The sequence below is a fragment of the Gallinula chloropus genome, assembly GCF_964237585.1.
Source record: "Gallinula chloropus genome assembly, chromosome: 13".
Taxonomy (NCBI): Eukaryota; Metazoa; Chordata; class Aves; order Gruiformes; family Rallidae; genus Gallinula; species Gallinula chloropus.
The window spans coordinates 15,706,474-15,722,530 of record NC_140098.1 but is presented as its reverse complement, the minus strand read 5'-3'; the positions used below and the strand labels follow the sequence as shown (position 1 = coordinate 15,722,530).

The window sequence follows — 16,057 nt, the reverse complement described above, 5'->3', positions numbered from 1 at the left end:
GTACAAGGCTGAAGCACCTTTTTTTTTCTTGTTTTTGTTTTCTTTTTTTTCCATCTTTTTTTTTTTATTTATTTGACTCTTAAACCCCTGGGGACCGAGGTGACACCCCCACACCCCACCCCACCCCCCCCAAAACCCTCTCCAAGTTTATGGGTGCGTCTCCGCGCCCCCTTCCCCGCCGAACAGGAACGAGAAGGTACCTTCAACCAGTTTATTGACTTTATTGTTTTATAGCGAAGTGCATTTCCAGTGGAAAGCCCCGGGGTGGTGGGTGGAGGTTGAGGTGGGTGGGTTTGAAGTTTTGGGGGGAGGGTCCCGGTGCTGTGCCAGGAAGGAGGGGGGGGGCTCGGCGGCTGCTGGCCGCCCGTCCCGCACCCGGCCCCGCGGGGCTCCTCCGGCTTTAGTGTTGTCGGTGGAGTCTTTTTAATTGTCATTAATTATAAAAACAAAACAAAAATAAACCAAAAATGAAAAAAAAAAACAAAAAAAAAACCAAAACAAAAAAAAACAACCCCAAAAAATGAGCACTAGAAAGTGTGGGTGGGTGGGTGGGGGGAGACGGGGAGGGGGCCGCAGCACCCCATCACCCCAGCCGGTTGCTTGCTTGTGCAGGAGGGGACGGGATGGGAAGGGGTGTGGGGGGATGTGTGTGTGTTTGGGGGGTTGTGTGTGGGGGGGTCTGCTCGCCATGGGGGTGGGCTCCCGGCTCCCGTGCTCCTTTGCTTCATGCATGGCACATTCTCCATTTATTTTTTTATTATTTTTAATTATTTTTTTTTGAAACTTTAACTTTTTTTCTCTTTTTTTTTTCCTTTTCTTTTGATTTTTATTTTTTTCGTTTCGTTTTTTCTTTTTAATTTTTTTCTTTTCTTTTTTTCTTTTTTTTTTTTTTTTAGCTTCAAACCTCCCAGTGAAAAATATTAAATATTCAAGGTAATAAAATAGATTATTATTTCTAGACTATAATGTTCGGCCTAGCCCAAGGAGCGTCACCTGGGATACCCCTTGAAATAACCCCTAGACCACTGCATTGCAGGCAAGGCAAGGCACTTCCGCAGGTGATCCAGCTCGGCTTGCAGGCGCTCGCGCTCCGAGACCATCTTCTGCTTCTGGGTCCGTAATTCCTGTGCCATCCCAGGGGAGAAAACACAGTCAGCAGGGCCAGCAGAGCAGGATTGGACCCATCCAGGGATGCTGGGCTCATCCCGCTGCTGGGATGCTATGGGGAAGGGATGCGGGGGATGCTCCTGTGTGGGTAGCGCAGGGGAAGGGATGCAGGGGATGCTCCTGTGTGGGTACCACAGGGGAAGGGATGCAGGGGATGCTCGTGTGTGGGTAGCGCAGGGGATGCTCATGTGTTGGTATTGCAGGGGAGCGGATGCACATGTGTGGGTAGCGCAGGGGAAGGGATGCAGGGGATGCTCATGTGTTGGTATTGCAGGGGAGGGGATGCTCGTGTGGGTACCACAGGGGAAGGGATGCAGGGGATGCTCGTGTGTGGGTAGCGCAGGGGATGCTCATGTGTTGGTATTGCAGGGGAGCGGATGCACATGTGTGGGTAGCGCAGGGGAAGGGATGCAGGGGATGCTCATGTGTTGGTATTGCAGGGGAGGGGATGCTCGTGTGGGTACCACAGGGGAAGGGATGCAGGGGAGGGGATGCTCGTGTGGGTACCACAGGGGAAGGGATGCAGGGGATGCTCGTGTGGGTACCACAGGGGAAGGGATGCAGGGGATGCTCGTGTGTGGGTAGCGCAGGGGAAGGGATGCAGGGGATGCTTATGTGTTGGTACTGCAGGGGAGGGGATGCTCGTGTGGGTACCACAGGGGAAGAGATGGAGGGGATGCTCGTGTGTTGGTATTACAGGGGAAGGGATGCAGGGGATGCTCGTGTGTGGGTAGCGCAGGGGAAGGGAGGCAGGGGATGCTCATGTGTGGGCACTGCAGGGGCTGGGGGTGCTGTAGGTGGATTGGGGGGGTACAGGAGGTGATGGGGGGGGTGGGTGTGCTGGCTGTACTCACCGCCATGCTGTGCGAAAGCTGCTCTGCCGTCAGGCTCAGGCTGTAGTGCTGAGCCTCCAGCCGCCGGCACTGGGTCTGCAGCACTTGGCGTTCCAGGTTTTGTTCTGTGAGGGCCAAAGGAGATGGGGGGGGTGGGGGGTGAACACCAGCTCCTCCAGCTCCACGCACAGCACAGGACCATGCCCAAGGGATGCTGCAGGCAACAGCCACGACAGCCCAAAGTATCCCTGCTGGGAGGGCACTGGGCAGCCACAAACACGTGAATTTTTCATGTTTACAGCAGTTTTTGATGTCACCTGCCAGTTTTACTCCACTCCTGTAGCGCCCAGGAGGCAGCAGTGCTTCCCCAGCCCAGCCTAGAGGTGCCTGGTTAGCATACAGGGTGGCTTCACGAATGGGAAACTGAGGCACGAAGCAAGCGTTTACCCACCCCCTCCATCATGCCTTACCTTCTATATGTTCCTGGTAAGCTTCAAAAATTGCCTCGATCCCTTGCCACTTGGGCCTGGGGTACTCCTCCTCCTCTTCCTCCTCCTCCTCCTCTTCCTCCTCTTCCTCGGAGGCCGAGTCGTGGGGCAGCGGGGGCAGCGCCCGGTGGGGCAGCGGCCCCTCGGCCGTGCCGTTGTGCGGGGGGGCGGCCAGGCGGCTGGACGCCTGTAGCTCGGGGATGTTGTAGTGGATGGAGGCGTCGAGCTTGTGGTTCTGCTCCGCCGTCAGCGCCGCCGAACCCCCTGCGGGTACCAAGCATCAGCCCCCCCTGCCCAATCCCCACATCCCCCTCCCTGAGGCTGCAGCAAGATGCTCCCCTCCAGGTATTCATTTGTATCCCCCCCCCCCCCCCAACACTGGGTTATTTTTGGGGGGGCTGCAGCGCCTTCTGTGGGTTTTCATCGCCCCCTCCCCTCCCTGACCCCATGTGCTGGAGCATCTTCATTTCCTGATGCACCCTCAGCCATGAGCTCCTGGGATGCTCCATCAATGATTCTGTGCCCTTAGCAGCACCAAATCCAGGCAGGAAAAACTAGGGAGGGGGGTGCTGAACCATCCCACCCCATGGGGATGCTCTCCTGGTGGTACCCAAACAGATGCCCATACCCCACTGTTACCTTTGTGCTTCTGCAACGCTTTCTGGGTGGACTGCAGCACCGACTCGTGGAACTGGTGGGCAAATTCCTCGGCAATGAAGGGCTCCCAGGGCTTGCTCTTGCCATTCATGCTGTGGGACAGTGGCACTGGGATGTCCTTGGGCAGGGGACCCCTGACATAGCTGAGGATGCTCAGTGCCTTCTTCCCGGGGTGCCCGTCACTCAGCCGGGGCTTCTCCACCGACGTGGCAGCTGATTCCTTGGCCCTTGGTAGCTCCTGGGGTCTCAGCTGGTCTAACCTGCCTGTGTCTGCCACCTTCTGTGCCTCTGGCACAGAGACAGCAATGCCCACGGGCTTATCAGGATCCAGGAGGAGCGGTGGCACGGGCAGCTCTTTGGGTAGAAGAGGAGGAGAGGTGGCTGCAGGTGGGGCTCTGAGTCCCCAAACCCACTGGGCAGGGGATGCTCCAAGCCAGAGGAGTGCCAGGGGATGCTCCCAGCCAGCCCAGAGCCAGGGGATGCTCCCAGCCACCTAAGAGCCAGGGGTGAAGGACCCGGGGGGGTGCTTACCAGTGGTGGGGCCACTGGGACTGTCCCGTGGGGAGCTCTTCACCACCACAGCAGCCGGCGTGGTCTTCTGCTTCATGGCCTGGAGCATTTCCACCAGCTTCTCCTTGTCTGAGGCATGGGAAGCTGAGGTTTTAGTGTAGCCTCTGCTCAGCAGAGCAAGCTCACGGCCCCAGGCACCCCCAAAAGAAGGGAGCAGGGAACCCCCACCCCAAGCCAGGGACGTTCCCCCACCACCCTCCCCAGGGCATGGGGGAGGGGGGGTGGGCATGGCTGTTACCTTTCCTCTTCTCAGCGCTGATGTGGGTGAGGTTGAAGATGGTGAGGAAGCGCTTCTTCTCCTCAAAGTTGGGGCTGTTGTTCATCTCGTCGGGGCTGTAGCGGGTGGAGAGCGGGAGGCGCGGGGAGGGCGTGCGGCGCTTGTTCTGCACCGTGGGCGGCGAGGGGCTCCTCTCCCGGAGCATCCGCCGGCGCTTGCGGCGCTTCTGGCTCAGCAGTTCCTCCTTCTGCTGCTGCGTGGTGAGGCCGAAGAGCTGCAGGAACTCCAGCTTCTGGGGCACCGAGGGAGGAGGGGAGAGCACAGCAAGGGTCACCCCCCCATCCCCATCCTCATCCTCATCCCCGGGGTCTCCGCAGCAGTGGGAGCCGGTGCCTGGGGTGGGATGCTGTCGGGGGGGGGGACGGGGGGGGGACGGGACAGGGGGAGTTGAGTGAGTGCTGGCTGTACCTCAGAGGATGTGTCCAGCTTGAGGGGGGGCTGCTCAGCCACGCAGCGGAGATGGGCCCGCACCTCCTCTTCATCGCTGTCGTCGCAGGAGTCGTCCAGGTCGTAATAATAACCTGGGGATGGAGGGAGGCTGGTGTGAGACCCTGCAGGGAACTTGCTGGGGATGGGAGGGTGCTGTTGCAGTGGGGTGAGATGCTGGTGAGGGAGCAGTGGGGGCCCAGGGCATCACCCGCCCCCCCCCCCCCCCCCCCCATGGGGCACCAGCATCGCTTTAGGATGGGTGGTGGGAGGTTGAGAGGAGGGTCAATGGGACATGGCCAGGCTGAGCACCCCTCATCCCAGCAGGATGGGGACAAAAACACCTGCCCCCCCCCCCCGCTTCACTCCCATCTCCCCCTCGCCCTGTCCTTATCCCCGCTCATGCAGCCCCATTAATATTTAAACCCGCTTATTAGCCCGGGTTCATCATTTATTAATTGGCCATGTCTAGAGCAGAGGATTCACCAAGCTGCTCCGTTTACGGCATCACAGGCCACCGGCATCCCCTGGGACACCCCACCGGCTGCCCACCAGGTCCTGGGGCTGGGGTGAAGGGGGTTCTGGGGGGGGGTCCCCACCACAGTGTAAATCCGGCCCCTCACCTTTCTCACGGGCTTCCCGCCGCCGCCGCTCCTCCAGGTCGAGTTTGCTGACCAGCCTGCGGTGCTGCTGCACGAACTCATCGTAGATGTACATGGGGTCCTGGGCACGGGGTTGGGGGGGCCGGTAAGGCGAGCTGGGCTTGGCAGCCTCGGCAAAAGGGGCAGCTGGGGGTCTTTGCTGGCTCAGGATGCTCTGAGTGGACTTCTCCAGCTCGGCTAGGAAGGGGGTGTGGGTGAACCCCCCGTGCTCCAGGGCACCGGGCTCCCGTCCCGGGGGGTATTTCTCCAGAGCATCCCTTTTCCTCGCCCCCTCCTCCAGCTTCTCAGGGCAGAAGACCCTCTCCACCTTCACCAGCGGGATGCCCTGACGGCTGGGCTCGAAGGGGACCGGGTGGCTGTGGAGGGTGTGGGGCTCAGGGAGACGGCGGGGGGGTTCGGAGGGGCTCTCCATCAGCGAGACGGGGTTCCAGAGGGACGTGGTGACGGGGTGGTGCTGGGGTTTGGGGGAGATGAGCGGTGGGGGCCCACCAAAGTGCTGCCCTGGCTCCCGGCCACTTGGCTCGTGGCGGCTCGATCCCGACCTGCGGGGAGAGGAGAGGAGCGGAGAGGTGAGGGGCCGGCACCGGGCTGCTTTTGGGAGAGAAGTGCAGAGGTTTAGGCCAGCCACAGGGGTCCGTGGGTGGGGAGGAAGACTGCTGTGCTCATCCCCTCCTGTGCTGCCGCCCCAAGGGACAGGAGGGATGAATTAAGGCTGCTCCAGGCTGGGTTGCTCAGGGATGTGGCTGCATCCCTGATCCTTCAGGCTTAACATCCCACCCCCCCCCTATCCCACCAGCTGCCCACCACACAACCCCCCGGTCCTGGCCCAACCCCGCTCTCCCTGCAGCAAGGGCAGCACCCCGCTGCAACCTCCCCTGTGCCCCCCCTTCCCTGACAGCCGGGGCTGCAGCCAGCCTGTTAGCGGGATAAATATTTCATGTGCCCAAGCTGTGCATTTAACGCTTTTCCGCTCCAGCGCCCCAGCCCTGCGCCCACAGAGCAGCGGGTGCCACTCAGCCCTGCTCCCTGCCACCCCGGCACAGCATCAGTCCTTCTCCCTGTGCCAGATGCGGGGCAGCCCCAGGGTGGGGATGAGGATGAGGATGGGGATGAAGTGAAGCATCCCTTGGTTGTGGATGTTTGGGGGGGATGAGGATGGGGATGAAGTGAAGCATCCCTTGCTGCAGGTGTTTGGGGGGGTTGAGGATGGGCATGAGAGGATAGGGATGAAGTGAAGCATCCCTCAGCTGTGGGTGTTTGTGGGGCATGAAGATGGGGATGAGGATGGGGATGGGGATGAAATGAAGCATCCCTTGGCTGCAGGTGTTTGGGGGGGTTGAGGATGGGCATGAGAGGATGGGGATGAAGTGAAGCATCCCTCGGCAGTGGGTGTTTGGGGGGGATGAGGAGGGGGATGAGGATGGGGATGAAGCAAAGCATCCCTCAGCTGCAGGTGTTTGTGGGGCATGAAGATGGGGATGAGGATGAGGATGAGGATGAAGTGAAGCATCCCTTGGCTGCGTATGTTTGGGGGGGGGATGAGGATAGGGATGAAGTGAAGCATCCCTCAGCTGTGGGTGTTTGTGGGGCATGAAGATGGGGATGAGGATGGGGATGAAGTGAAGCATCCCTCAGCTGCGGGTGTTTGGGGGGCACGAGGATGGGGATGGGGATGAAGCGAAGCATCCCCCAGCTGCATGTGTTTTGGGGGGTGACCTCATGCTCTCCTCCCCAGGGTTTGGGGAGGGAGGAGAGGATGGGGAAGGGAGGCTGTGGCGGGCACTCGGCTTTGTGGCGCGATCTGCTCCTTATTATCCTCGATGAGCCGTGCTAATCCCCTGGATACCCAAAAATAACAAAGAGAGCTGGCGGCAGAGCCGGCTGGATGAGCCCGCGCCGCTTAAGCACTTAGCCATGGGGGTGAGCAAGCCCCTGTCAATCAGGGGGTGCAGGCAGGCTCCTCATCCCCCTCCTCCACCTCCTCAATAGGGCCAGGTGCCCCCCCTCCACCTCCCCAAAAAAACTAGAAGGCATCCCACCGCCTGGGTCTGCTGCGCGGCGGGGAGCTGCAATTAGCAGTGCCGGGTGCCCGGGCAGCTCCTGGCCGCTCGCCGCTGGCCCCCGGCCACCTCCCGGGCTCGTCGCCTGCCGCCGCGCAGATGTCGGGCACCGGCAACGCCCGGCACTGCCAGCACAGCCGGCCTGGCTGGCACCGTGCGATACGGATCTGCTGGCGCCGGCCGAGCGCGGCGGTTTCTGCTCAGGGGGATGTGCAAGGAGAGAAGGGGAGGGGGTACGGATGTGGGGTGGCCAGAGCTGGTTATCAAGGTGGGGAGGGGTACCACGGGGTGATGGAGTTGGGGGGAAACCAATCCCTTTAGATAATACTGCGGTGATTAGGGGTTTTTTTTTGGGAGGGGGGGAGGCTGCACGCTTGGGGTGGGGTGGCAGCATCCCTACCTGGGGTGCTCGGGCCGATGCTCGGGTTCGGGCTGGCTCGGGGCGCGCCCCATGTCGAGGTGCTGCTCTAGAACTTGTTGCCGAAACTCCGAGACTTGGGATTGCCGGTCTTCCTTCTCCTGGCGCAGCCGGCGCTGCCGGGCCAGCCACTTCTCCTCCTCGTTGGTGCGGTGGATGAGCAGCGCCGTGGCCGCGCTGCTCCCCGGCAGGGGGAACACGTTGTGGTTGGGGATCAGGCTGGGAACGGGGTGGTGAGAGGCCGGGGGCTGGTGCAGCGGGTGCTGGATGGGCTTCGGCGTCGGCAGCACTGAATCCTTGAGTTTCTCTGGGTGGGAAAGGATGTGGCAGAGGGTCAGGGTATGGAAAAGGAGGAGGGGGGGGGTTACCCGTGGCCATCGGGCTATTTTAGGGGTGCACAGGGTGCCTCCAAGCATCCCTGTGGGTTGGAGGTGCATGAAGCTGTGGGGCAGCCAGGGATGGGTGGGGGTGGCTGCCCTGCTTGCTGCTGGCCTGGCTGCCAGGAGTGCCACGGCACCGGCCTGAGTCAGATGGCAGCGGCACCGCGCCGCCTCTCCGAGATCTGTGGCAGCTGGGCTGCTGGCAACAGGAACTGGCAGCCGGGAGAGCCCAGCTCCATCCCCAGCCCCCTCCCGGGGCCACCCACCCCCTCGGCTTTGCCATCTGGAGGGGAAAGGGGATGGTGGCAAGCTGTGCCAAAGGTGGCAGCCACCCCCCAAGCGTCACCTTTGGGGACATTTACCTGCTCTGCCAGGCACCAGCGGCTCCACCGGCTTGCCCCGCTCCTCAGCCGGGTGCCCCCGCAGCCCGTGCAGCTCAGCCATAGGGAGGAAGGGCCCTTCCATGGCTTTCACCATGCTCAGCTCCTTCTCCCGGGCTCGTTCCCGCTGCCTCTCCAGCTCCCGCTCCCGTTCCTTTTCCCGCTCTCGTTCCAGCTCCTTCTCCCGTTCCCGCTCCCGTTCGCGCTCCTTCTCCCGCTCCCGGTCGGCTTCTCGCTCCCGCTCCTTCTCCCGCTCCCGCTCGCGTTCCCGCTCCCTCTGCCGCAGCTCCTCGTCCATTTGCAACCTGCAAAGAAAAGCCCAACAAAAAAAAACAAAACACCAACCCCCAAAAAAAAAAGCCCCACCCCGACACCTTTGAGCATCCCTCGGGGTACCCGCCCCATGTCCACACCCACACCCCACCCAAAATCACCCCCCTCCCACCATTGCCCCCCCGTACCTCTCAGCGGCGAGGCTGGAGATGCGCTCGGACTGCAGGGCGGAGAGGGAGGAGTGCGAGAGTTCGGGGGGGTACCGTACCCCCGAGAGGTGCAGGTGCATGGCTGAGGGGTGCAGGGGGGGCAGCGAGCCCGGCGCTGGCAGCGGGTAGAAGGGGGACCGCAGCGCCGACAGGCAGTACGACTCGTCCATCCTGGAGAGTGGAAGGGGATGCTCAGTGGGACGTGCCGCTCACAGTGGGGGTGCTCAGGGGGAAAAAGAAACCCCCATGCCACTCAGGGGAGGGGAAGAAGGGAAAGAACCCCCCCAATTTCTACCACACCCCTATCCTGGGGAGCAATCCCAGGCTGGATGAGGGCTGCTTTGTGCCGAGAGAGAGGTTTGGAGAGCGCTGAAACACCCTCAGCACAGCTCCAGCCATCCTCCCAGCTCCCAAGGCTCATCCTTGGGGATGCCACCAGCATCCCCCAGCACCCCCAGCCCCACCCCGGGGTCCGAGCTCGGCGATGCCCAACCTGAAGGCGGGGTGCGGGAAGGGGTGATGCGTCAGGTAGCTGGGGTGATAGTAAGCGGCGGCGGCGGCCGGATCCAGCCCCAGGGGTGGCAGGGAGGACACGCGGAGGTCCTCGGCGGTGTGGTAGGGACGGAAGCTGCGCAGGTAATCCTCAGTCACAGCGCTGGGAGGCACCACGTGATGGACCGGCCGCTGCAGGCTGGGGGAGCAAGGAGAGGGTCACCATCCCACCTTGTCCCCCCCTGGGGAGATGTCACCCCCCTCTGGGATGCTCGGTGGGACCAGACATCTCAGTATCCCACCACCACCCTGACCAGTGCCCATCCATCACCACCGGACTCACTTGAGAGGAGGGAAGCGGGAGTCCTGGACCACGGAGCTGGGGGGCAGCCCGAAGGAGTAGGGTGTCCCCAGGAGGTGGGAGGGGACAGTGGGACCCCCAGCTTTCTCCTGCGCAAGGGGGGGCTCCGAGATGAGGCGCTCGCGGCCGCTGCTGCTGCTGCTGCCTCGGGACCCTGCATCTTGCTGGAAGGCAAAGAAACATCGAGTTGGGCATTAAGGGATGGCAGGGAACCCCGCAAGGGACGGGGGTGGGGGGGGTGGGGAGTTTGGGGGAGTGATCCCTGCTGTTTCCCCATGCTGAGACCTTCAGTGGGTCCCCAGTGTGACTGTGGGGTCCCTGGCTGACACCAGTACCCAGGAGGGTGTGAATCTGTCAGTACATCCTCCTGCATCCAGGCTGTCAAGGGTGGGCTGGAGGAGTGCAGGGGTCCGGGAGGGGGCTACACTGGGGGGGCACCAGTGGGAGAGGGGATGCTGGAGCCAGGGCAGCGCTGATGGTACCTGCCTGGAGATCTACAGCCCACTTGGTTCTCCGGGGACATTAATCATCCAGGGAGGATGTGGGGAGAGTGGAAATCCAGCAACCCTTTGCTAGTGGCCAGAAATCCGGGGGGACAGCCTAGGAAACCACCCCCCCACAAGCCCCATGGACAGCCCAGCATCAGCACCCCTGCTCTGCTGCAGGGGACCTGTGGGGGACCAGCTGATGCTGGGCTGTCCGTGGGGGTCTCACCCACCATCAACAACCCCCCTTTCATCCCTGGATCGGGATGAAGGTCGCTCCATCATGGTGCCCCCCCACCAGCAAGCAGGGGACTGACTGGGGCAACCAGAGATGCTAGAGCACCCAGCAATTAAGCAGGGGGAGGTGTGACCTCCAGCAAAGCCAGGATGGATTTAATAACGATTATTTTTCATGCCATCTTCTCCAGAGGAGGAAGAGGATGGTGGCAGATCCATTTCCTCGCCCCTCAATCCCAAACCAAACCATCCCCTCCCCATCCACTCCTAGTCCAGGGTCAAGTCACAGGTCCCCATCCATCAGGGACAGTCCCAAGGTCACCAAGGCCGGCACAAAGGGCATCCCCCCCCCTCATCATCCATGTGTGTCGTGTGTGTGTGTCCCCCCCTCAAATCCCCGCCGCCTCCGCCGCTTGCATTAAGGCTTATTGTGCGTGCCAGGCTCCGCTCTAATTACCTCCCCGTCTCGGGGCGTCACGCTGCGAGCGCGGCTCTGCCAGACAATAACCCACGCTCGGTTAACCCCCGTGCTGCGGGGGTCACCGGGGAGGGGGCCATACGCCCCAGGGATGCCATACGCCGACAGGGAATGGGGTGGGGGGGTGTCACAGAGGTGGGGAGCACCCAGACACCCCACGCACCCCGCTGAGCACCCAGGGATTGGGGGTCAATGTATTTCTCTCTCTCTCTCTTCCCCCACCCCATCCCACCCCGCCCTCGGCGCTTCTCATCCCCTCCCATCGCCTCTCGGCTTTGTGGTTTAATTAGTCTTTCCAAGTGGCATAATCCCCCCGGGAATCTGCTTGTAGCGTGTGGAGGAGAGGAGAACCACTAACGATGCTTCTTAATTAGCCGCTTCAACCCCAGCTTCCCCCCCCCCTCCTTCTTCTTCTTCTTCAGGCTCCCCTCTGGATGGCAGCCCCAAGGGAGGATGGCAGCCCCGGGGATGGTGGCAGTCCCAGGAAGATGCTAGCTTGGGGATACAGTGAGGAGGAGGACAAAAAGGGGGTGAACCCCAGCCCCATGGTCCCTTGGGTGGCACAGCGCCTGGCACCTCGGATCATAGGGTGCCCACGGCATCCCACGCCCTCCATCCTTTATGGTGTCCCCCCCCCAGACACTGCCATACCTGTCTGCCCTCGCTCCTCCAGACCCCGTTGACCGTCTTGGTGGGGGCAATGGTGACGACGGGCGGTGTGCTGGGCACGCTGTGCCCCCCTGGGGGCACGATGATGGGGCCCATGGGGCCACGTTTGGGCGTGCTGGCAGGGGAGCTGTGGTTGGTGGCCGGTGAGGACACTGGGGACGACTCGCTGCTTATCGAGGACCCTGAAGAATGACAGATAAGCAGAGGAAAAGGTCAGACAGCTGAAACCACCCCCCAAAACCATCCCATGCTATCCACAGTGGGATGCCCTGCTTCATGGAGCGGGGATGGGGCACAGGGACACATGTCAGCATCCTTCCAGCCCCCTAGGATGGGTCCCCATTCTCCCATCCCAAGGGGTCCCTGGGAGCCGTATGTGTGGACCCCTCGCTGGGTGCTAAAGGGCTTCACCCCACCCAGCAGGACAGGCACCCTCTTCCCCCCACCTAATAGGGGGACTGCCACCCTCCCCACACCCTCCTTAAAGCCCTTCTTGGGTGCAGAGAGCCCTGGCACAAGCGACACCAGCGCGATGCCCACCCCTGGCAGCCGCATCCCAACCCTCAGACTCCTTCATCCCGCTGCGAAAGCCACGGTGCTGGGAGACGCTGGGATGGAGGAGTCACTCCCTCCCCGTAACCCTTGGGCAAGGCTTTGGCTTTATTTGCATAATACATCTGTGTTTTAAATTCCAGCCACCCCGGGGGGGATGCTGGAGATATTTGCAAGGGAAAAATAAATGGAATTAAAGCGGGGAGCACGATGTGGGCTGAGCTGGAGCAGGAACACAAATCCAACCTTAACTAGGGCACACGGTGTCTGCTCCGTGACACATCGCTCCTAAAAGCCAGCCTTGGGGGAGAGGAGGGGGCTCCAACCCCCCCCCAAAATGCTGCTCCCATCATCTCATGGTGGGGGCAAGGGAAGGTTGCTGATGTGCTGGTGGGGACTGGATACCTGCCACCAAGGGTGGCAGCCTGGGATGAGAGGTGAGGATGCTCCCCATCCTGGCACAGCGTGTGTGCGAGGCAACTCCATGCCCTGCAAGAACACTACCCATCCCCACACCCCCCACAAACACACCTCACCACGCTTAACCCTCCTCCCCAGCACCAGCATAACCCTGTGAGCAAACCCTGGCGCCGCAGGGCAACACGAGCATCCCCAGGGGGAAGGATGCAGGGGGAAGGATGCAGGGGGAAGGCAGGATGCTCTCCAGAGCACAGAGGCCGCGCGGAGCCGCCCTACTCTGCCTTATTAATTATTCCCGAGTCGCTCCGAATCGTTTTCATTTCAAGAGCGGGCAGGACTCAGGGATGGAGAGAAAAGCTGCCCGCCACAAAGGAGGCCGCCGATACGGATTTGACACCCACTGAAGTCTATCTTGTCAGCGCAAGGCCAACAACAATTAGCAGCCTAATCCCCTCTGAGCTGGGAAGCCATTACTCACCACGCGATAGCGTTAACAATCAATACCATCACAATGAGCCCGGCAATTAATGAAGCTAAAGTCTTACTTCAGAACCTTAATTCTCGCTGTGTGGCTTTAAACGGGAGGGTTTGTGATCGTTATAATTAACTGGTGGTATTCAGCCAGGAGTTAGTCAATGAAACTAATCTGGATTGGAGATGACAAGAGGCACAGTGTGATGGTGTCACCTTTGTTTTCTGACCTCCCCGCTTTCCGCTCCGCGATAGCAGATTAGCAGCCCGGGCTGACAGGCAAATGTAATTAACAGCTGAGACCCTGAAGGAGGAAGAGGAGGAGGAGGAGGAGGAGGCGGGGGGGGGAAGAAAGGAAAGGTGGGAGGAGGATAAAACCCACCCCGCAGACAGAGATGGAGGTAGCAGCCTCCTCGCCCCTGGCCAGGTGATGGGTTTGGTGGCTTCGTGGGGTTTTGGCTGGGATGGGGTGGGTGAGGGTGAGCGAGCCCCTGCTGCTGGGGATGCTGCGGGGGAGCGGGATGTCCCTACGGACACCCCCAGATGCTGCAGTATTTTAACCCTGTTAAAATCCCCTGGGATGAGCCACTTGGGACACCCAGGCAGGAGAGGATGGGGGCTATTGCAAACCCACCACGCAGTCATTAAGGGAAGATCCGAAGGGAAGGCGCCCGCTTCTCTCCAGCACTGTGAAATCCATGTGGAAACCCACTGACATCCTTTTGGATGGGCTGAGCGGCAGGGTGGGGGCAAGGAAAGGCAAAATAACCCCCCAAACCCAACCCTACCACCCCGAAGGAAGCCAGTGAGCTCTGGGGTGGGCAGCTGGAGAGAGCTGGGAGCTCCTAGAGGGGCTGAAGCATCCCCAAGTCCCAGTCCCCTCAGCATGACCCAGAGACCCCACATACTCCCTCAAGAGCAGCTGAGGTTGGAGGCTTTGGGTCATGGTCCTGCTGGAGGGGTATATCCTGGCTGGTGGGGGGCTCTGAGAGGGGTCTGGCAGCCAGTGCTTGCAGAAAGGGTCTTCCAAAAAGAGCCTCACAAATGGGACCTCCCCAAAAAACATCCTGCAAAGAGCTGGGCATCCTCCCCAGGAGCCAAAGCGCCCAGGCAGCGACCCAACCGGGACCACCCACCGATGGAAATGCCCAGGATAAACACTCTTCCATCCCAAATCCATGGTGCCACCAGTCTCCCCATGGAGACCATCCCATGTGGGACAGGTGATTCCTTCAGGATGCAGTCTCCATGGCAGTGAGGACCTTGGGGTGCTCCAGCAGCTCACACCCCACCCCACTGTGGGCTGCACCCCCCCCACAGGGAGGGTAGGAGGGAGGATGTGGTGGCTGGGCCATCACAGGGTGACAAGGGATGGGTACGCCCAGAGGGGCTGGAAGGAACAGGAGCCTCCAGAAAAAACCAGCACGTGAGTGAAGCATGTTGGAAATGGGGCTGGGGGCACAGGGAGGGATGAGTCTGTGTTGCCATTCCCCCTCCCCTGCCTCCCAGGCCTTTTCCTGGGATAGATACAGCATTCAGATTACTCCAGCTGGATTGAATTTCTAAACCACCCTCCTGAGACCCGACACCAGGAAAGGGACACCAGCACTGGGGAAAGGCCTTGATGCTCAGCACCCCCCAGCCCCTATCCCCATCCCCATTCCCCCCTACCTCTGGGCTCCTCAGCTTGCTTGGCGAGCTTGCGGAGAGCGGCGGCGAAGCTGGAGGAAGGCGTCGCCTGGACGGACAAAGTGCTGCTGGCTGCTGGGCTGCCATTGGGGACGATGGAGCCGTTGAGGGGCGAGGGGGTGAGGGGGCTGACGGTGGCGGTGGTGCGGGTGGCGGTGGAGAGCATTCCTAGGGACGGCGACTTCGGCTCATGGCTCATGCCTGCGAAGGAGAGCAGCCCACGGTTAGGGATGGATGTGGGGATAGATGGATGGATGGAAGATCCCTGAATTCCAACCCCCCCCCCAGGAGCAACCTGAAATGGGAAAATACCAGGGGGGGGAAGGGAACCGGTGGGTATGAGTGGTGACCCCCGCCCCCCCCAGCGCTCCCAGGGTGCTCGCCCGTGGTAAACAAGCTGACATGAGCATTGGCAGCTGCTGCTGGTGTCCCACAGCCCCACCAACCCCTCACACAGCATGGGGGGAGCCCATTAGAAGGGGAACATGCTTCACCACCTGGATGGAAATGAGGAGGAGTGGGGGCACCCCATTAACTCGCACAATGCTGCCAAAACCTGAAGCACCATCACTGCACCCCTAATTGCCACCACTGCACCCCTGTATCCCCATCACTGCACCTTCAGATCCCCAATGTTGCATCTCTGGGACCACAGCACTGCACCCCCAACCCCTCCACAGCATTGCACTTTCAAATACCACCCCCCACCATTACAGCCCCCCCCTGCATTCCCAGCCCTCCACCACTGCACCTTCAAATCCTCACTGTGCCCCCCCCCATCTGTGCACCCCAAAGCACTGAGGTGCTGCAGGGCATGGTGGTCCCTAAGGGTGGGGGTTCAGGTGCTGCTGAGCGAGCGGGTACACCGTGTGTGTGTGTGTGTGTGTGTCTCCCCACTCTGCCCCCCCTGGCTGTCACAACCAGCTTCAGGGCTCTCCACCTCCCAAAACAGCAACTGCTGATGTCAGGGCCCTTAAAATAGACTTCCAAACGAGCAGCTTCATTAACACCTGCCTAAAATTAGCCTCGCTCCCAGGTGGGCAGGCAGGCAGGGGGGGTGCCGAGGTGGGGATTGAGGGCCATCCATCCATCCATCCATCCATCCATCCATCCATCCATCCATCCATCCATCCATCCCCCAGCAGGGCAGGAGGCAGCTCAAAGCACCGGCAATGCCAGATCCCCCCCCAGCGCATCCCACCACAGCAGAGGGTGGCCAGGCAGATCAACGGGCGCCGGGAGAAGAAGAAGAAGAAGAAGAAGAAGGGGAGGGGTGAGGGTGGAGGGGGGGGGGGCCCACGACCGCCAGTGCCACTCAGCATTGATTAATCTTTGCCCCCCGGCCCCAGGAGAGGCGGCCGGCGCGGCGGCGCGCGCTCCCCTCTGCCCTCATTATACAAGCA

At 61.2% G+C, this 16,057-nt stretch overlaps 1 protein-coding gene across 1 annotated transcript; it reads right to left on the bottom strand.

Moving 5' to 3' along the window:
• Nucleotides 1-205: 205 nt before the first annotated feature.
• GSE1 (Gse1 coiled-coil protein) lies at nucleotides 206-14,747 on the bottom strand. The gene is made up of 15 exons (XM_084270237.1): nucleotides 14,637-14,747; nucleotides 11,505-11,704; nucleotides 9,636-9,817; nucleotides 9,294-9,491; nucleotides 8,780-8,971; nucleotides 8,301-8,623; nucleotides 7,541-7,865; nucleotides 5,042-5,622; nucleotides 4,401-4,513; nucleotides 3,954-4,224; nucleotides 3,677-3,784; nucleotides 3,128-3,499; nucleotides 2,471-2,752; nucleotides 2,022-2,125; nucleotides 206-1,124 (listed from the first exon to the last, which is right to left on the bottom strand). The coding sequence occupies exons 2-15, from the start codon at nucleotides 11,616-11,618 to the stop codon at nucleotides 990-992; spliced, it is 3,300 nt and encodes a 1,099-aa protein (XP_084126363.1). The 5' UTR covers nucleotides 11,619-11,704; nucleotides 14,637-14,747; the 3' UTR covers nucleotides 206-989.
• Between the last annotated feature and the right edge of the window lie 1,310 nt (nucleotides 14,748-16,057).

Coding starts and splice junctions, on each gene's coding strand:
- GSE1 (XM_084270237.1), bottom strand. CDS start 11,618: ATGGGCCCCATCATCGTGCCCCCAGGGGGGCACAGCGTGCCCAGCACA. Junction 4,514..5,041: donor GCGGGAAGCCCGTGAGAAAG/GTGAGGGGCCGG, acceptor CTCCATCCCCAG/GTTATTATTACGACCTGGAC. Junction 2,753..3,127: donor AGCGTTGCAGAAGCACAAAG/GTAACAGTGGGG, acceptor TGGTACCCGCAG/GGGGTTCGGCGGCGCTGACG.